Source organism: Lissotriton vulgaris, chromosome 10 (genome assembly GCF_964263255.1).
Source record: "Lissotriton vulgaris chromosome 10, aLisVul1.2, whole genome shotgun sequence".
In the NCBI taxonomy this organism is placed as follows: Eukaryota; Metazoa; Chordata; class Amphibia; order Caudata; family Salamandridae; genus Lissotriton; species Lissotriton vulgaris.
This window is the reverse complement of record NC_141698.1, coordinates 7,957,519-7,979,042: the sequence shown is the minus strand read 5'-3', so window position 1 is coordinate 7,979,042 and position 21,524 is coordinate 7,957,519. Positions and strand designations below refer to the sequence as shown.

Here is a 21,524-nt window from a genome sequence, read left to right as displayed (position 1 = left end):
GGAGTGTTAGACCTGACACCCTTGGCGTGGTTTTTCCCCATCTTTTTGCCTCTGGTGATGAATTTTTGATGCTGTGCTGGATTTCGTTTTTGCTGGTTTTCGTTTTTGCTGGTTTAGATGCTTTGGACCCTCTGCCACTGCTGATCAGTGTCGGAGGGTAAGTGCTCCCTCTGTAAATTGTCATATTGATTGGGTATACCTGATTGGCATATGTGTATCACCATGAAGTCCCTAGTAAGGTGCACTGTGTGTGCCAGGGCTGGTGATGACAGATGCTACTAGTGGGCCTGCAGCGCAGATTGCGCCACCCACATGAGTAGCCCTAAAATGATGTCTCAGGCCGACCACCACAGTGCCTGTGTGCAGTCCGTGGACTGCCATGTCCGCCTGGCCAGTGTCCCCACTGGCTGGGCCTAACCCTCCCCTGTCTGTGCACATCAGTCACCCCTATGGAAGGCTCAAGGTACCCCCCTGGGCAGGGTACAGTGTATGGATAAGGTAGAGCATGTACTAGTGCAGGTAACATGCTCTGGTAGAGAGCAGCAGCCATTTTGTGTGCTCACTGCTGTAGGGCTGTCTTTCTCCATAGAGTAACATGGGGGAGGCTGGTCCCATTGGATCCCAGCCTATCTTCCCATAGGAACAAGATGGAGCATAAGTGAAAGATATCCCTGAACTCAGAATTTAATAACACATCTTTTAGGAAGGGTTATTTTTGAATTCTGTGTTTGAGAATAGTACTTTTAGAAAGTGGCTGTTCTCTTGTCTAAACCTTTCTGTGTGCCTGGGCCTGTGTGTGGATTGCCTGTGTGACAGGGGCTGCAGGGCCCCGGAGGGGGTCGGAGTCAGCCCAGGGGTGAAAGGCAACATCTGTTGCCAGGGAAGGGGGAGGAAGAAGCGCCTGATAGTGCCGGGCTGTGTCTGCCTGACCACTGTGCTGGCTAACTCCCCTGCCGGCCCAATGTCACCTCTGGCCCTGAAGCGGACAGGAAGAAGAACACCAGAAACATTCCAGTGCTCAGGGCCCCCTTGCACAAAGACTTCAAAGGACTTTAAAGACTTTTTGGGGTATAAGGGAAGGACCCATGACTACAGAAGGGTAGATTCTAAGATCCTACAAGCAAGAAGGAACCTCGGCTGGAAGGACGACTGCTGGAGAACTGAAGGAAGATTGCCTTGCTGTGTGCTCTAAGGGCTTACCTGTTCTGCTGATTAACTGGAAGCTGAGGAGGAGAAAGGGACTTCGCTGTGTGCTGGGACCCTGCCTGCTTGAAACTGCCAAGACTTTGCAGTGTGCTGTGTCTGCAACTTGAATCTCCAAGGTCCTGAGAAGAGCTGGCCTCCTATTGGGAACCCAGGGTTAAAGGTTCCTAAACTTTGCCAAAAGCAGCTGCCAGATCGTGCTGTGGTGACCTGGGACGTGTTGTACTCGACTGAGGAGCGCGAGGAAGGGATCGGTGTGCTCATCGGCACATTCCCAGCGAGGGTCGGAGGCCTGTGGTGCCTCCCCTCTTGAAATCCGCTCCCAAGTGGTTGTGAGGCCGAGAGGGGGGTCTATTCGTGACCTGCGCCCTCAAAAACCCTTTGCCGCCAAATCACCATCGCGGCCCAGGGCCAGGAATACCCCCAGAAGATTGCCGATCGTTGGGGAGCTGAAGCGGCGAAGAACGAAGCCGCTGCGCTCCCATTGGTCGAGGGAGCCGAGCCCCCTCACTAACGCCGCGACGGGATAGGCCCGTGCGGCGCAGCGTCATCAGTGGTGGTGGGCCGTGATTGGCCGAAGGAGCAGAGCGTCATTGCTGGCCTGCCCCGGGAGCTGCACTGCCATTGGCCGACTCCCGGGTGCTGCTGGAGGCTCGGCCAACGCCGCGACCGGATTGGTCCCCGACATCGGGACCTGTGAAGGAGCCGCCGAGAGCCGCGATCGAAGGAGTGCCCCTTTCCCCGGCGAGGAGCCGACAGCCGTGCGACCCGTCCCCGCCGAGGGAATCCAAGTGAGTGCCCAGCGTCCCTGGCCGGTCGTCCCCCGAGGTGTGCAGAGCTAACTCCCCCGCCGCTCGTTGGATGGTCGAGAGCGGGCGGGAGAGCAGAAGGGACCGGCCGGGGGCTGAGAGAGAGTGTGCTCAGCTCGGCGCGGTGCGCCTGAGGCGCGAGGACATCCGGAGTGACAAAAAGGAGTCCCCAGCGGCTCTGGCGAGGCGCGCATCTCGCGCTTGGGATACAGTACTTAGCGGCCTGATAATTATTGATAGGATCAGTGGTATCTTTTGGCATTGCTTGATTTAGCTCCTTTTTAAAGAGCTGATGTGAGATCAATTCGAGGCATTATTTTTAATACTAAGATAAGAGACTAGAGACTATTTTCTTTTTAATAAGAACTTCCTACATACATGCAACCATTAAGAATTGAGTGCAACCATTGAGAAGAAGTGCTACGTTTTTATAATGAAGTAATAATCGTGCAACTGCTTGATTTACCTTGCTGAAACTAGATAAAGTTATATATTTTTATAAAATATACTTACCTGTGTGGTCTCAGTTTGTGGTGGATTGGGGATTATTGTTGTGTTAAGTGCAAATGTTATCCACATTGCCTCTGTTTAGCCTAGACTGCTCGCGCCATGCTACCTAGAGGGTGAGCAGGGGTTATTTCAGAGGGTTATTCCTTCACTCTGACTTGAAGCAAGGGTCCCTACTTGGTCTAAGGTACTTACCTCTGCCAACTAGAGACCCCCAGTTCTAACAGGGAGTTTTACTTCAATGAACCGGCCCCATCATTTGACAACCCTGACTATCAGGGGGTGGGTGATGAGTATTGGAAGGGGTCTGAGGACCCTCTGACACATGAGTGTCAGTCCCAGGAGGACTGGACAGGGGGACTTGGGGATGTCAGTGGTCTGGACACTTCCCCAGACACTGGTTTTGTCTCACCTCCTACCGTGGCTTCGGAGGAGGGGGCAACCTTCAGTGTGGTGTTGATGCGGGCGGCAAAGGCCTTGGGCCTTGAACTCGCTGTCGCGGCCGTGAGGAATAACCTCCTCACTGAGGTCCTTAAACCGCAGTCAAGCGCGGCTGAGCCTTTGATGCAGTTTAATGAGGCCGTGACTGATTTTCTTTTGGGCACTTGGTCCAGGCCCGCTACAGGCCAGCCTGTACATAGGAACGTGGCCAGACGCCACCGCCTGGCCCCCCCATGTTTCCTGTCCACCCACCCCACCCCCGAGAGCCTGGTCATCCAGGCCTCGAACTCCCAGACCGCATTTCCGTCAGCGCCGCCTGATCAGGAATCCAAGAGGTATGAGAATTACGGAAAGAAAATATTCTCCTCCCTTAGTCTGGGACTGCGGTCTTCCAACACCGCATGCCTCTTGGGCCGCTACACCCACTCCCTGTGGGACACGGTTGCGGATGTGCTGCCACAATGCCCAGCGGAGGTCAAGGCTAAATTCGCCCAAGCCCTTGCGGAGGGTCGAGATTCTGCACGTTTTTCCATCCAGTGTGGGCTGGATACCAGCCAATCACCAGCCAATCACCTCACGGACCCCCTTCCTGCTAACGCTGTCAAAGACCTTACCCCGTCGCTCCTCCCACTCTGGAATAAAATTATTAACAGCTCACTTCAACAAGGGACCATCCCCGACGCCCTTAAAGTTGGACAAGTCACACCTCTACTAAAGAAACCTACAGCCGACCCCTCTGATCTAAATAATTACCGTCCCATTACCAATATTCCGACTCTAGCCAAACTGTTAGAAAAATTCGCACAAGTACAATTGACTAAACACATTAATCAGTTTGATCTACTCAACCCTCATCAATCAGGCTTCAGAGCAGATCACAGTACAGAAACTGCTATGACTCACATAATTGACGACGCCCTTCAAATCCTAGATCAAAATGATACCTGCCTCCTCATCCTTCTTGATCTCTCTTCTGCATTCGACACCGTCAAACATGAGAATTTACTTGAACTATTAAACACATGAATGGGTCTATCTGGAACTGTGCTCAAATGGTTCACGTCCTTTCTACACAACAGATCGCAGAAATTCAAGAGTAACAACTTGATGTCTTCGCCAATACCTGTATCGCTAGGCGTCCCACAAGGATCCTCCCTTTCCCCAACTTTGTTTAAGCTAATTATGGAGCCTCTCACCACCTTGCTAGAAACATCCTATGTTCGCTTCCACATGTACGCCGATGACACCCAACTGTATCTCAAATTACAATCACCCAAAGAAATTATGCTCTTGAATTCTACGATCAGAAGCACCCAATCCTGGCTGGCTGCTAATCATCTCAAACTCAATGCTCTTAAAACAGAGTTCCTTTTGATCTCACCTCCCGCGAAGATCACTACCCCTCAAATTTGGCTTAAACACCTAACGGCACTCAGTGTTCAGCCCACCATCGTGGACTCAGCAAAATCTTTAGGCATAACACTTGACACCAACCTCAACATGCAGGAACACATCAAAAAAGCAACTAAGGGTGCGAACTATCAGATCAATACCCTAAGGAAACTCAAACCCTTCCTTCCAGCCAAAGATTTCCAAACTGCGGTTCAAGCACTAGTCATCCCTCGAATAGATTACGGCAACATCGCCCTCTGCGGTCTCCCCCTAACTACTACGGCACCCATAAGAGCTTCTCTAAACGCAGCAGCGAGACTCATCACTGGATCAAAAAACACTCACACATTTCCCCTGACCTAAAATTGCTGAACTGGCTGCCTTTTGAAGCCAGAATGCACTTGAAAATCGCCTGCATGAAAATGCTCAGAAGCTGACTATTTCTGGAGGCTCCAGAAACACGAGAGGCACAAACTATCTTTTGCTAAAGCCCCAAAAATTCCGTAAGGAAAAAACATATAAACGCTCCTTCTCAGGAATGGCACCCAGGATCTGGAACTCGCTTTCCCTTGAAACCAGGCTCATCTCCTCCACCATACTTAAGAAAGAAGTAAAGGCTATCCTCATGGCTAAATACACTTGAATAATCACTAGGGAAGATTTTTACTATTGCTGAACCATCCTGTTCTACTGATCTTTTTGCAATTTTGTATGAATTGTGTTACTGACTTACCTGATTGTTTACGCTACCACCTATTTTTATCTGTATCACCATTGATGTATCGATCGGACTACGCTCCTGCATTTACCCTCCCCACCCCAATTGTTATTTACTCACATGTTGTACCCTTCGTCTGTAAAGCGCTCTGATATCTGCAAAGATCTTGTTCGCGCTATATAAAACTTTCTAAATAAATAAATACCACCGACTCACTGGGCAGAGCGATGGCAACAACGGTGGCGATTCGTCGCCACGCCTGGTTGAGGTCCGCCAACTTTTCAGCGGATGTCCAGAATACACTCATGGACATGCCGTTTTATGGCAGTCGCCTCTTTGGCGACAAGGCAGACCATGCGCTTGAGCGTTTTAAGGACTACAGGGCTACGGCCAAGTCCTTGGGCCTCTCGGCCCCGCGCCAGCAAACGGGTGCCTGTTGCTCCTTTTGTGGCCAAGGAAGGGGCGCCCCCACACGTGATGCCAGACACGCACTACAGACAAACATCCAACGCGGTGGCGGCCGTGGAAACCGCTGTGGAGGCAGTCGGGGACAACGGCGAGGCCAGTCCACACCTTCCCCCGCAGCATCCGCCTCAAAACCTTCCTAGTCCGTGCTTTCGGGCCCATGTGACGCCAGTGGGGGGCAGGGTTTGCCATCACCACTCCCACTGGCGCACTCACGTCGGACAGGTGGGTGCTGCAAATCGTCCGAAGGGGCTACTCCCTCCCCTTCGAGACGACCCCTCCAGCCATGCCACCGCAATACCACCGCGTATCGGGGGATCATATGCAGCTTCTGCAGTCGGAAGTTACGGCCCTCTTGGCCAAGGGGCCATAAAGTGCATTCCTGGGCCAGAAGTAGGGTGTGGTTGCTACTCCCACTACTTTCTGGTACCCAAGAAGGGCAAAGGGGGCCTACGCCCTATCTTGGACCTACGGCACGTCAACGGCTTCCTCCGGAAGGAGAAGTTCAAAATGCTGACACTGGCTCAGGTCTTAGCTGCCCTGGACCCAGGAGACTGGATGGTAGCGTTGGACTTGCAGGACGCCTATTTCCACATCCCCGTCCTGCTGGCCCACCGGTGGTTCACGGTTGGCCGCAAGCACTTTCAGTTTACCGTGCTCCCCTTCGGCCTTACCAGCGCCCCACGGGTGTTCACGAAAGTGATGGCGGTGGTCGCAGCTCATCTGCGCAGGTTAGGGGTTTCAGTCTTCCCCTACCTCAACGACTGGTTGTTGAAGGCGGGCTCGCCCCAGACAGTTGTCAGCCACCTCCAGACGACGGCGAATCTCCTGCACCTGCTGAGGTTCTCCATCAACGTGCCGAAGTCACACCTTTGTCCCTTTATCGGAGCGATTCTCGACTCGGCGCAGTTTCGGGTTTTTCCCCCCGAGCAGCAGGTTCGGGATATTCAGGTTCTGATTCCGATCTTTCAGCCTTTATCCCGAGTCTCGGTCAGGTTTCTGGGGCTGATGGCTTCCTGCATCCTTCTGGTGCATCACGCCAGTTGGCGGATGCGGGCTCTGCAGTGGGACCTAAAGTTTCAGTGGGCCCAAGATCAGGGCAACCTGTCCGACCATGTCCTGATCGCGGAGGGCACTGCAAGACAGCTGCAGTGGTGGGTCGCGGACCGCGATTGGGTCAGCGGCAGAACCCTCTCCCTTCCCCAACCGGAGCACGTAGTTGTGACGGACGCGTCCATCCAGGGCTGGGAAGGCCACATGGGAGAGTCAGAAATCAGAGTCCTCTGGTCTCCGGCAGAGTCCCGGCTCCATATCAACCTTTTGGAGCTGCGGGCGATTCGTCTTGCCCTGAAGGCATTCCTCCCCTCTGTCCTGGAGAGTGTAGTGCAGGTGTTCACGGACAACACCACCGCCATGTGGTACTGCAACAAACCGGGCGGGGTAGGGTCGTGGACCCTTTGCCAGGAGGCTCTGCGCCTTTGGCAGTGACTGGGACATCAGGGTGTGACCCTGGTGGTTCAACACCTGGCAGGTTCTCTGAACGCCAGGGTGAACTAACTCAGCAGACGGTGCATGATGGATCACAAATGGTGTCTGAACTCTGACGTGGCGCAAGGTCTTTCTACAGTGGGAAGAGTCTTGGTTAGATCTATTCGCCACAGAAGAGAACGCGCAATGTCATCAGTTCTGCGCATTGGAATTTCCAAGCCTGCACTCGCTCGGAGGCGCTTTTCGTCGCAAGTGGAGTTGCGGTCTGTTCGCCTTTCCGCCTATACCACTTCTGCCCAGAGTGCTGAAGAAGATCAAACGCGACCGGGCCCAAGTCATCCTTGTGGCTCCGGACTGGGCACGAAGGTACTAGTATCCTGAGCTACTCAGTATGTCAGTCGATCCCCCGGTTCGTCTGCCTCTTCAGGAGGACCTTCTTTCGCAGCAGCAGGGGACGGTCCTCCACCCGAACCTGTCCAGTCTCCACCTCCATGCTTGGAGATTGAGCGGTGACAGTTGAGGCCATTTGACCTGCCTCCTGAAGTCTGTATTATCATTCTGGCAGCCAGGCGTCCCTCCACAAAGTCAGTATACCCATGCAGGTGGAACAGATTTGTGGCTTGGTGCACAGCAAAGGCTGTGGATCCTCTCTGCCCCTCTTTCTGAGGTTCTTCTTACTTTCTCTTGCCCAGCAGGGCTCTGCTCTGGGCACTATCAAGGGCTACCTTTCTGCCCTTTCAGCATTTCTAAGGCTGCCTGATCAGCCATCTTTGTTCAAGTCCCCTATTGTAAATCGTTTTCTGAAAGGCATCACGCACACGTTTCCACCTGTTCCCTTCGTGATGCCTCAGTGGGACTTGAACCTGGTTCTTACTTATCTGATGTGCGCTCCCTTTGAGCCACTTCACAACTGTCCTCTCCGCCTTCTTACTCTGAAGACTGCTTTCCTGGTTTATTTATTTATTTATTTATTTATTTATTTATTTATTTTGAAAGTTTTATATAGCGTGAACAGGATCTTTGCAGATATCAGAGCGCTTTACAAGGCCGTGAATGCCAGCAAGAGAGTGGGGTTACACATAAGTAGTACAGCACATCAATAATACAAATATAACAGTTAAATGTGTGCAAAGATAATCAGTAGCGTCAATAATACAGGTGAAATGCATAGTCATAGAGTTCGAACAGAGAGTTAAATGTGTGCATAGATAGTCAGTAGCGACAATAATACAGGTGAAATACATAGTCATAGAGTTCGAGCAAAGTAATACAGGTCGGTGTAAAGTCTTTCCAGATCCACGCTAATAGGTCAAGTGTATTTGGCCATAAAAATAGCTTTAACTTCTTTCTTAAGTGTGAAGGAGGAGATGAGCCTGGTTTCAGGAGGGAGTGAGTTCCAGATCCTGGGTGCCATTCCTGAGAGAGAGCGTTTATAGGTTTTTACCTTCCGGAATCTTCTAGGTTTTAGCAGAAGATTGTTTGTGCCTCTAGTGTTTCTAGAGCCGCCAGAGATTGACAGCTTCTGAGTGAGGTATCTGGGAGAGCTCAGATGTAGAGCCTTGTGTGTCATGCAGGCGATTTTCAAATGTATTCTGGCTTCAAAAGGCAGCTAGTCCAGTGTTTTTAGATCAGGGGTGATGTGCAAATGTTTTTTTGATCCAGTGATGAGTGGCTGCAGCGTTTAGAGAGGCTCTTAGGGGTGCCGTGCTGGTTAACGGGAGACTGCAGAGGGCAGTGCTGCCGTATTCAATTCGCGGGATTACTAGAGCTTGTACTGCAGTTTGGAAGTCTTTGGCTGGTAGGAAGGGTTTAAGTTTCCTCAGTGTGTTGATTTGGAAGTTCGCTGCCTTAGTAGCCTTGCTGATATGATGCTGCATGTTAAGGTTGGAGTCGAGGGTTATGCCTAAAGATTTCGCTGAGCCCACTATGATGGGTTGGACATTGAGTGCAGTTAACTGTTTAAGCCAGGTTTGCGTAGTGGGGATCTTCGCGGGAGGTGTGATCAGCAGGAATTCTGTTTTCAGAGCATTGAGTTTGAGATGATTATCAGCAAGCCAGGATTGGGTGCTTCTGATCGTTGAATTCAGTATTAAAATGTCATTGGGGGATTGTAATTTGAGATATAGTTGAGTGTCATCTGCGTACATGTGAAAAAGTACATTGGATGCTTGAAGCAAGGTGGTGAGGGGTTCCATAACTAGGTTGAACAAGGTTGGTGATAGGGAAGATCCTTGGGGGACGCCTAACGACACAGGTATTGGAGAGGACATCAGGTTGTTACTCTTGAATTTCTGCGACCTGTTGTGTAGAAAGGAGGTGAACCACTTGAGAACAGTCCCAGAAAGACCCATTCTTGTGCTCAAAAGATCGAGTAACTTTTCATGTTTGACAGTGTCGAATGCTGAAGAGGGATCAAGCAGGATGAGGAGGCAGGTATCCCCTTGATCTAGGATTTGAAGGGCGTCGTCAATTATGTGAGTCATAGCAGTTTCAGTGCGGTGTCCTGCTCGGAAGCCTGATTGATGCGGGTTGAGGAGATCAAACAGATCGATATGTTTAGTCAGTTGTAGTTGAGCGCATTTTTCCAATAATTTGGCGGGAGTGGGAATATTGGTAATGGGACGGTAGTTGTTTAGGTCGGATGGGTCGGCAGTAGGTTTCTTTAGCAAAGGTGTGACTTGTCCAACTTTGAGGGAGTCAGGGATGGTTCCTTCTTGGAGCAAGCTGTTGATGATTTTAGTCCAGAGAGGAAGGAGCAGTGGAGTGAAAACTTTGACAGCGTTAGCATGGAGGGGATCCGTGAGGTGATTGGAAGGTTTCAAGGTGCTGAGCAGTTTGCTTATTTCTTCTTCGTAGTAGGTTTCAAAGGTTGACCATGTTGCATTGTTTTTAGGTTCGGTGGGTGTTATGCAGTTGAGTGTTTTTGTGGAGTCTTGCGTCAGCGCGGAGATCATTCTTTATGTTGTCAGTTTTTTGGGTAAAGAAAGTGGCGAAGTCTTCACAGGAGGGTGCTTCGTCCAAAGTACTGAGTGGTTGGGGTTGTTCCTTGGCTTGTGTTCTGATTAACTCAAACAGTTTTCTAGGGCGATTTTTTTGCTTGGTCGAACTGGAGGCTGAAGAAGTTTGCTTTTGAGCGCTTTATTTTCCTGAAGTAGGCGTTTCTCTTTTTCTTCAGGGTTTTCAGGTGTAGTGCAGAGGTTGCTGCCCTCCAGGTGCGCTCTGCCAATCTCATGGCTCGTCTATCTTCATTGAGACTCCCGTCGTACCATGGGTTGGAGATTTTAGCGGAGACTCTTTTTAGCTGCATGGGAGCAGCCTCATTAATTATTGAGGTCACGGTGTTAAGGTAGTGGTCAGTCAGGGATTGGACATCTGTAACGCCCGTAGGCGGGAGTAGGAGGTCGCGACTGTTCGGGGGTATGGAGAATGGGTCGAGTTTTTTCAGGTCTCTTTTCCAGACTTTAGGTCTGGAGGGTTGAACCGAATTGAGTTTGACTTTTTCATTGATGTGAAATGTGACGATATGATGGTCTGACCAGTCACAGGGTTGAATAGACTCAAGTTGAGTAGCGCCCTCTTTGGCGATGATAAGGTCGAGGATAGAGCCTTTCTCGTCGGTCGGGCTGTTGCATAATTGTGTGAGGTTCAGGGCGCTGAGGAAGCTTTTAAGACTATTTACCACCGCATCATTAAGATCGTTCCAATGGAGGTTGAAGTCACCCAGGTATATTTGGTTGAGCTGTCGTCCTGCGTTGGTTGAAATCAAGTCCATCATTTGTTGGGCGAAGATGAGGTGGTCTCTGGGAGGGTGGTAAATGCCATGGAGAGAGCATATCGGTTTGCCATCACTGATGATATCAAGGCAGATGTATTCGTAGGAAGTTGGAGAGGGTAGGGAGGGCACGGAAACTTTCAGAACAGAAAGGCTGTTCCTGTAAATGCATGCGATTCCGCCACCTATCTTGCCAGACCTGTCAAGCCTAATGATGTGGTAGTTAGGGGGGACCAGAATGTCCATTATAGGTGTAGAGGATTCGGTTAGCCATGTTTCAGTCAGGATGATTAGGTCAAGGTCCAATCTTAGGATGAGATCAGCGATGGCGGAGGAGTGTTTAGACACCGATCTGCAGTTTAGGAGAGTGCATTTGAGACGGGGTGTGTCGGGAGAGGAAGAGGGTACTAGAGAGAGGGGGACTTTTCTAAGGTTATTCGGGACGGATATTCTGTTAAGAGTGGAGGATCTACGGGGATTTGAGTGTATTGTGGAGATGGGGAGGTGCGAGGCGGATGTGAGGTTTAGGGGAGCTGGGTCGTAGGAGCGGAGGAGGGAGAGTGTCGAGGTCCGAGAGAGGGTTGCATGTACAAAGGGGGCGGTTGTTGCGATTGTGGGCGGGGATCGCGGTCCAGTGAGTGCGGCGGGTGTGCTTGTTGCGATTGTGGGCATGGATCGCGGTCCGGTGTGAGGGACGTGGCTTAGGAGCGTCGTCGGGACGGGAGGGGAGCAGGTTGAGAGGGGGGGTGGTGGTGAGTGAGGCGAGTCTAGGGGGTGTGGTGGGCAGCTCTTTGATGGTGTGCATGTCTTCCTTGATGGTGTGAATTTCTTCTTTGAGTTGTAGGAGGAAGGACATAATCTTTTCTAGCGTGGGGTAAGTATTAGTGCTGGGGGTTTGAAGTCATGGTTGGGTGTCTGACCTGGGACTTAGCGGGTGGGAGGGTTAGTGTTCATGCAGGGCTCCGTGTTGTCGTCGTACGGGTTGGTGTTAGGGAGGAGAGAGGGTAAGGGGGCGATGGGAGTGGATGAAGTACGGAGGAGGTTGGAGGCGTAGAGGCGGGGATTCGTGGCAGGCGGAGAGTGCGGGTGGAAGTGGAGTGTATGATCACCTCTGCCAGGAGAGTGAGTGAGCTCCAGGCTCTTTCCTCTGAACCTCTTTTCCTTTCTGTCCATCTGGACACGGTTGTGTTGCGGACAAGACCCTCTTTCATGCCCAAGGTAGTCTCAGCCTTGCATCCCACGAAAGAGGAAGAGAGGCTCCACCGTCTGGACCCAAAACGTGCGCTCGTACTATCTGGATCATACAGTTCCGGGTGGATGACCAACTCTTTGTTGGTTACAATGGCGCTAAGAAAGGACGGGCGGTGCACAAACGGACCTTCTCTCGGTGGGTAGTGTTGTGCATCAACGTCTGCTACTCTTTGGCTAAAAAGGAACCTCCTGTTGGGCTGAGGGCCCATTCCACTCGGGCCACGGCGACTGCTACTGCCCTGGGCCGAGGAGTCCCCTTGCAGGACATTTGTCAGGCAGCTACGTGGGCCTCGCTGCACACGTTCGCAAGACACTACTGCCAAGCCAGGAGGGATGGCTTCTTTGGCTGTTCCGTCTTCCAGGACTTTCTGGTGTGATTATTGGTTCGCAGACCCACCACCGGGGTTGGTATTGCTGGGGTATCTATTCTAAGGTAAGGAATCTTTCACTGTGTCTCTTACAGATGCACAAGTTACTACTTGTGTAACAATATATCTTTAAGAGACAGTTAGTATTGGATTCCTTACCGACCCACTCATCCTCCCCGTTCTGCGAACCAATATCTAGGGTTAAGGTCATACCCTTTCAGGGCCCTAGTTTCAATGGCACCAGTGTTGGTTTTTGACATGGCTCTGCGTTTTTGGCGCAGAAAAGCTGTCTCTAAGAGCTGAAGTCAGCCCGCGGAGGCGGCGTCTTAAGTTCTCCGACATCATCACAACACCCACGACGCCAACGGACGGACCCGCAGACGATGCCTACCGACGCGCAAGCGTACTGCTACGCAAAAATTTCCAGATCCAGTCTAACGCTTGGGGATATTCTAAGGTAAGGAATCTATCGGTAACTGTCTCTTACAGATATATTGTTACACAAGTAGTAACTTGTGCCTTAATTGCCATCTGACTATGTCTGGTCTTTTAATTTACAGACCCCCGGGGCCTTCCGGGAATTTCCGTGAGGACCTAGTGAACAAAATCGGATCAATTGCTAGTAAAGTAGCCAACTTTACTCTTTTGGGAGATCTTAATCTCCATCTCGAGCTGGAAGGAAAGGCTGAGATTTCAAACTTCTTGGTGGACTTAGAAGCTTTTCAGTTGCCCCAACTGGTCTTGGAGGGCACACATGTGGCGGGCACCTACTTGATCCCATGTTTTCCAACCTAGAATGCTTATAAAACTCTTCCCCCCCCGGTTCCGCTGACTTGGACTGACCACTCTGTTCTTCCATTCTCTCTGGGGTGGCAGGGCAGAGCGGAAGTGGTTTATGCCGTAGTCGTGGCCAAGCGGCCCTGGCATAAGCTTGACCAGGCGTCTCTTACCACTCGGTAGGCAGAGCATAGACCTCGGCTCCCTGCTGATATCGAGGAGGCACAAGAGTGCTTTCAAGACTGGCTGGTAGCTGGCCTGGATAGTTGCATTCCTGCTAAACGGGGAGGTAAGAGACGTGGGCCATCTAATCCTTGGTTTACAGATCTACTAACGCAGGCAAAGAAGGGGTGCAAGGAGTTGGAACGTGCCTGGCGCCGCTCCTATGAGCCGTCTGCCAAAGTAGTATATCGAGAGGCAGTTAAAGATTACCACAAGCTCTTCCGCAAAACGCGGGCAGAGTTTGTGGCTAATAAAATCCTGACCAGCTCTAACCCGACCAAGACCATCTTCTTGTTGCTTAAAAACATGAATAGCGCAGGTATGCCTAACATCTCCCCCGTGGCTTCAAATCATCAATGTGAGGTTTTAGCACTCCACTTTGTGAAGAAAGTGGAGTTGATCTATCAGGGCCTCTCTGCAGGGAATCCCCCTAGTGAGGACTTTGTGCTGGCAGGGTCGGATACTAGGCTGAATAAGGGCCTGACATTTTTTCCATTGCTGTCGCCCCAGGAGTTCGAGATTTTAAGTGCAAAAATAAAGTCTGGTTCGCCAGCGGATTCAATGGCTGCAATTTATTTTCAGAAGAATACCAGACGTGAGTCAAAGTAGCCTTGTGCACAACGTAGTCACTCGTGAGTGTAAATAAAGATACTTCAAAAGTTTTTTTAAGGTAGTTCATACAAATCTACACAAAATGTTGTGAAAATGATGCAATGCTGGAAGTAAACCAAATGAAGCGTAAGTTGTAGTTCATTATCATCATTGTATTGAAATCATGATGGAAAACTCATTGTGTCCAAAAATAATGTTGAAATTCACAAAATTCAGGACGAATTGCCACATTCTTCAATTTCCATGAAAAAACAAATCCCAATGCATTTCGGGCTTATGGCAAAAGCCCTTCATCAGGGGATCTAGAAAGATAACATACATAATGTTTTTAAACCTAAATTAGTTAGAACGTCAAGCATCATATGTATTCTCAAATCAGAAGATGAGGAAGATCATGCGAGCATGCTGAGAAAAGTTCCACTCAATGCAAAACGAGACCAGTAGTTCCCAATGCCAAAGCGAGACGTGGATACCAAATAGTGACATCAAAGTGAATGTAGTGCGAACCTAAATTAACATTGTGCCGTAATGTAAACAACATGAACGTGAACCGACAAGACTGTGCAAGTTGACCAGTTGAAGTGAACGCGGCACTTTAAGACGTGAACATGCTTACCCGAGAAATAAAAATAAAAAGCATGCTGGTGATTGTGGACAAACGTAGTTACCGTGCAAAATAGTACATTTAAAACGTAGCGCGAGAACGCTTACTGATTAGCTCCAGTGTTCGAGGTTAAACCAAAACAGTCTTCGAACGCTGTAAAAAATGCGGAAAGAAGGGAATTACGCTAGTGTAAAGAATGAAGCTCCGTAAAAAAGAAAAAAGTGCGCGTTTCTTACCGAAAGGTGAAGTTTCAGTGCACGTAGTGTCTATACCCGGTGCATTCGACGGAGTGAGTGTCGGCGTCAGCCCGGCGCCCAAAATATACGTCAGTGTGAGAGACAGGAGAACTAGAGATAGAAAGCAGACAATCGTGGAAACGTTAGTAATGTAATGATATAGAGCCCATGTTGTGCAAAAAGTGCCCGAAAAAGGTCCATCAAGGCAACTAATCAAAGCATAGGGGATGAAGCAACATAATACACATGTCTCATGACTTAAGACATGCCAACAACAAAATGCAACATATATACACAGTACAATAAAAAATGTAGAAATACATGTCAAGCACGCAAAAAGTACAAATTACAGGAAGCAAGCCAATTCAAATTTGTCATTAAGACCCAGGGGGGTCAGAGTCTGCATGAACCCTATCCAGTAAGTCTCACGTTGAGATAGATGTTTGTTACAGTTTCTATCTGGGCGTAAATCCACAACTTCAAGAACCCCACATCTCAATTGTGCAATGTTATGTTTGGAATCACGCCAATGTTCTGCAATAGGGGAGCTGGTAGTTTGAGTTCTAATTCTACTTTTGTGTTCGTTAATCCTCACCCGTAGGGGTCTCAGTCTTGCCAATGTAGAAGAGGCCGCATGGGCACTTGATAAAATACACAAGATGATGACTGTTGCACGTTGCATTAAATCTGAGGTGAATCAGTTTCCCAGACCTGGGATGGTGGATACTATTGCCTTTAACCATGTTGCTACAGTTAGAACAATTCATGCATGTTATCAAGCCTTTGTACCTGACCTGGGGAGTGGGTTGAGTGTTTAAGATTTGAATTGGCTTGCTTCCTGTAATTTGTACTTTTTGCGTGCTTGACATGTATTTCTACATTTTTTATTGTACTGTGTATATGTTGCATTTTGTTGTTGGCATGTCTTAAGTCATGAGACATGTGTATTATGTTGCTTCATCCCCTATGCTTTGATTAGTTGCCTTGATGGACCTTTTTCGGGCACTTTTTGCACAACATGGGCTCTATATCATTACATTACTAACGTTTCCACGATTGTCTGCTTTCTATCTCTAGTTCTCCTGTCTCTCACACTGACGTATATTTTGGGCGCCGGGCTGACGCCGACACTCACTCCGTCGAATGCACCGGGTATAGACACTACGTGCACTGAAACTTCACCTTTCGGTAAGAAACGCGCACTTTTTTCTTTTTTACGGAGCTTCATTCTTTACACTAGCGTAATTCCCTTCTTTCCGCATTTTTTACAGCGTTCGAAGACTATTTTGGTTTAACCTCGAACACTGGAGCTAATCAGTAAGCGTTCTCGCGCTACGTTTTAAATGTACTATTTTGCACGGTAACTACGTTTGTCCACAATCACCAGCATGCTTTTTATTTTTATTTCTCGGGTAAGCATGTTCACGTCAAAGTGCCGCGTTCACTTCAACTGGTCAACTTGCACAGTCTTGTCGGTTCACGTTCATGTTGTTTACATTACGGCACGATGTTAATTTAGGTTCGCACTACATTCACTTTGATGTCACTATTTGGTATCCACGTCTCGCTTTGGCATTGGGAACTACTGGTCTCGTTTTGCATTGAGTGGAACTTTTCTCAGCATGCTCGCATGATCTTCCTCATCTTCTGATTTGAGAATACATATGATGCTTGACGTTCTAACTAATTTAGGTTTAAAAACATTATGTATGTTATCTTTCTAGATCCCCTGATGAAGGGCTTTTGCCATAAGCCCGAAATGCATTGGGATTTGTTTTTTCATGGAAATTGAAGAATGTGGCAATTCGTCCTGAATTTTGTGAATTTCAACATTATTTTTGGACACAATGAGTTTTCCATCATGATTTCAATACAATGATGATAATGAACTACAACTTACGCTTCATTTGGTTTACTTCCAGCATTGCATCATTTTCACAACATTTTGTGTAGATTTGTATGAACTACCTTAAAAAAACTTTTGAAGTATCTTTATTTACACTCTCACGAGTGACTACGCTGTGCACAAGGCTACTTTGACTCACGTCTGGTATTCTTCTGAATTTATGACAAAGGGTTTGCAGGACCCTTTTCCTTGTGGCACGCAACGGATAAAATAGACTTATGACATTTCTCATTTTGAGTATCATTGAATAACTCACATATTGGAGTGCAGCCAGGTTGCTTTCTTTCTCATTCTGCAATTTATTTTCGCCAGCTCCAATCTATTGCCCCCGTGGTCCTCGAACTGGATAATCTGTCACTGAAATCAGCCTCTGTTCCTAGGGCGTGGAAGCACGCAAAAATCATTCCACTATTAAAGAAGCTTTCACTTGATCCAGACTATCCTGGTAACAATCTCCCCATATCCCAACTTTCTTTTATGGCGAAGGTGGTGGAGGCATATGTAAGTTCCATCCTGTCTAGATATATAGACGAGCACAACATCTTTGACACTTCCCAGCATGGGTTTCGCCCCCGCCACAGCACTGAATCAGCTCTTCTCGCTGTTACGGAGACTATTCGAAGTCGGTTGGATGAAGGCGACTCCGCGGCCTTGGTCCTGTTGGATCTAAGCGCCGCTTTCGAAATGTTGTCCCATGCGATCCTTCTCCAATGTCTCTGGACATATGAGTCCGAGATGAGGCTTTGGACTGGATTCGATCCTTCCTGGCTGGGGGATCATTCCAAGTATCTGTTCCACCTTTCCATTCGCAGGTTCATGCCCTGTGTAGAGGGGTACCTCAAGGCTCACTTCATACCAAAGGTGGTTTCCTGGTTCCACATAAACCAAGCAATCCAAATACCTATTTTTTCTCCAAAATCACCCACTAGCATAGAGAGAGCACTGCACACATTGGACGCCAGAAGGGCGGTGATGCACTACATAGAAAGGACAAAGGAGTGCAAAAAGACAAAGCAACTTTGTTTCCTTCGCAAGCTGTTTATTGGGACGACCTGTCACCAAGAATACCATTGGATGATGGATTGCACAAACCATTCAACTATACCACAAACAAGCTGGGCAACCGTTACAAGGAGCAGCTCATGCTCACTCAACAAGGTAGAAAGGAGCTACAATTGTGTTTCTAGCTAACACACCAACTCAAGACATTTGCCAAGCTGCAACATGGTCTTCAGTGCATACGCTCACTAAGCACTACTGTGTGGATATCGAAATGAACAAAGAAGCGCAAGTGGGACAGAAGGTCTTACAACACATTTTCAGTAACCAGTGCTCATCTTCCACCCAGCCATCACAATAAGGACAAACCGCTACAAGGTCTATGCATAGCATAGTGAATCCATAAAGATTCACGCTGCAAAACGTATTGTTCGTTACCTGTCGGTGTAGTTTTGCAGCTTGACGGCTTTCTGGATTCACTAGCGAACCCACCCTCCTTCGCCAGAAAGATGAGGAAGGGGATTAAAGATGAACAAGACTTAAGATTTAAGAGGAAAACCAGATTAACACAAGAAAAGAAAAAAGAATCCGAAGAAGTCGACCAAAAGTGGGAGCTTTCGCCGGAAGTGTCGACGTCACGAAGGACCCCAAATGGTGGTATGTCGATGCCCACCTGGGCCACGAAAAAACGTAAAAAAAACTACAATTCTGGACCCAACTTCTAGAAGGTGAAATAATGCACAGCATAGTGAATCCAGAAAGTCTTCAAGCTGCAAAACTAAACCGACAGGTAAACTATACGTTTCTCTTTCGAGTGGTTTATGTGGCCATTTTCAATACTTAGGGACTGGCTTCATTGAGTTTTCTTTAGGGCTGCTGGTCTGGTAATTCAATAGAAGGTATGAGCAAACTGCTGATTTTAATAATGGTACATAGCTCAGAGGAATCCTCGAAGTCCTATTAGAGCAGTCACCTGCTGCTTTAGACACTACCACGTAACCTGTTTATTGAAGATCAATCCGTGTAGCATCTCAAACGCACATGGAATGTGATTGTAATACGTTTTTGTAGTCTGCTCTCCTGTGTTGGCTTTTTGGAGCAGCTGGTTGTTCTTTTCTATCAGGATTAACCCTTTGGCCGTGGGGGTAAATCCCCCGCTGTGCTGGGGGGCGGGGGAGCGCACAGCGCCCCGGTGCTCATGATGAGCTCGGCTCGTCATGCAGCACAGTGGCGCTGTGCTCATGACGAGCTGAGCTAGTCACGACCACTGCAGTTTCTTTAGAACTCTCAGCACAGCGGGGGGGGGGGGGGGGGGGGGGGGGGGAAATTATCCCCGCGCGTGAGCGCCAGTCTGGTCATGACGAAGCACAGCGCAACCTTGGCTCATGACGAGCTGAGCTTGCATGGGAGGGGTTAATCTACTTTGGCTAACAAACGCATAAAACATTAAAAGGGCCAATCTTGGATACTTTACTGAGTTACAGGATTTTTGCTTACCTTGAAGTCTGTTTAATCTTGTGAAACTGCTGCTTATGAAGTTGACCATTAAGTCTTCTCTTCTTTTTAGAGTGAAATTCGGGCCATCTCTGTTAACCAATGGGGTTCTCAGCTGGGTCTTAATGTTTTGAACAAACTGAGTCAACTCTACTGCTCCCTTGTGTGGGAGAGCACAGTCTTGCTCTCACTGTGCACGCCAAACAGGTAAGTTACAGTACCCTTATTCCTTTCTCCCCTACTACTGGCAATCCCCAAACCTCCTCTGTCCCTCTCTAGGTTGAGGACCTACATAGCTATTCTGCATCTGCAGAATGAGTGGTTTTGCACATGTTGGTTTGAATTTGGCTCAGTTTTTCCAATCTCCTGTTCTGACTACACTCCCTCAAATGATAGGCGATCGTAGAATTTACTGTCCAACATGTTCTGTGAAGCACAGTTCGAAATTTTGAGTAAAATAGTACTGTTGACAGACGTTCAGTTATGTGTCTGACTTTTAAACACTTTGGTCTTTCAACACCTAATGTGATGACCTTTGTCATTACTGATGTCTAGGTGGAAAAGCCGATGGTTTGAAGCTGCGCAATTATTTTTTTGTATTGCAGCTTGCCTTCTGGATGTGAATTTGGGCAGTTGGACATGCAGAAACTCGTCCCGAAGGAAGAAAAAGCAGCCAACACCCCTCCAGGCACCAAAAAAAATGGTACGTGCAAGGATATTACTGCGCAAGGAACATTGGTACTGTTTTGTCAGTGCGGACCTTCATGGACCGCTTTTTATGAAACTCCTAATTTGGTCTTAAACTGCGTTACTGAGTCCTTGGCGAGCTCAGCAAAACTAAAGCTTGCATGCTTCAGTAAAGATTTCAGCACCAATTTTAAGCCAGCTTCAAACACATTTTTAATTTCTGATAGTCTTTTAATTGTCTAACTACACATTTCTCACCTTAGAATATTCCCAAGGCATCAGACTGGATCATGAAAATCTTGCAGCACTCCTGCCCACCTGTAGTTGGCATGGTTCAGCTCCTGGTCAGCGTCATCAGTGTGAGAAGTGACGTTGCTGTGCCTAAATTGGTGCCACCCTTGCTTGCTGCTACCAATTCTGGTTGTTCTGTGCCACCAGACGAATCCGGACAACTACTTTTGCCACTTTTTTTCTGCTATCTTTGGGCTATTGCTCCCAGTGTGCTAGGGACATGTCCCCTTCCAAACCTACCAGGTAAGGCCTCTAAGGGCTGCAGCACTTATTGTGCCACCCTTAGATGTCCTGTACCTTTACACACACAAACACACACAGACTGCCATTGCAGGCTATGTGTGTTGGTGCAGAACAAAGTGAAGAGTCGACATGGCACTGTAGGAAGACTGCTCTGTATATACTATCCCTGTTGGAAAGTGGGTTATTTGCAGGGGCAAATGTAGGTCTGCCACTGGCAATAAGACCACTAACACATGATAGGACTCAGCATAGGTCTTAGAAAATTATTCCTTTGCTCAACCCTTGGGAACGTGGCTGTGAGCAGACAGGCTTAACAAAGACAGGTATGTAAAGCATTTAAAAACACCATTTCAGTAAATAATTAAGACTCAACACAAAATAAAAATCCAACACCAATTTATAAAAAAATAGGTAATAATTTTATCTTTTAAATAACACCAAAACGAAAATAATCCACTCTAGGGAACCAGAGATATGAATTTTTAAAGATGTCACTAGTGCTTAGGAACCAACAGCGCCCCTTTAAGTCATTTCGTTTTCTCTGTCAGGGACACACCTTTATAAATTGTCCTGAAGAATTCTCACCACTGTAGTGGGCCGTCGCCTTCAGCAAGCGGGTCCAGTTAGAACACCTTCCTGGCGTTCTGCTTGCGGGTCCCAAAGTATGCAACACACAATCCAAGGTTCTGGAATCTCCAAGAGGGTCCTTGAAAGTGTGAAACTTCAATTCCGCAATCCACTTGAACAAAATCCTTACAAATCCACTGGTACTCTAGGCTTTGAATTCTTTGTGGGGCTGTCCAGGTGAGCCCAGTTAACCTGTAGCTTGCTGGGAGTTTCCACTCTTAAGTCCTTTGGCAGCAAGGTAATCCACAGGGCTGTAGTTTCAGATGGTGCAGTCTTCATAGGTCAGGCCTTGGAGTTCCTTGCACACAGCAAAATCTTCAGCAGGGCACTTCTTGCTTCATTCAGTTTTAAGCAGCAGATCTGGAGGGCTCTTCCCCTCTCAGATACTTATTCAAATTATCCAGTATTATGG

General features: G+C 48.3%; 1 protein-coding gene across 2 annotated transcripts in view; it reads left to right on the top strand.

The window, feature by feature from the left end:
• Positions 1-21,524, top strand: part of HUWE1 (HECT, UBA and WWE domain containing E3 ubiquitin protein ligase 1) — a 1,800,886-nt gene that overhangs the window by 501,287 nt on the left and 1,278,075 nt on the right. For both annotated transcript variants that reach the window (XM_086940169.1, XM_086940170.1), the window contains 2 exons: positions 19,338-19,471; positions 19,870-19,967. In XM_086940169.1, coding sequence (XP_086796295.1) covers positions 19,338-19,471; positions 19,870-19,967 — 232 coding nt within the window. The remainder of the gene's footprint in view (positions 1-19,337; positions 19,472-19,869; positions 19,968-21,524) is intronic.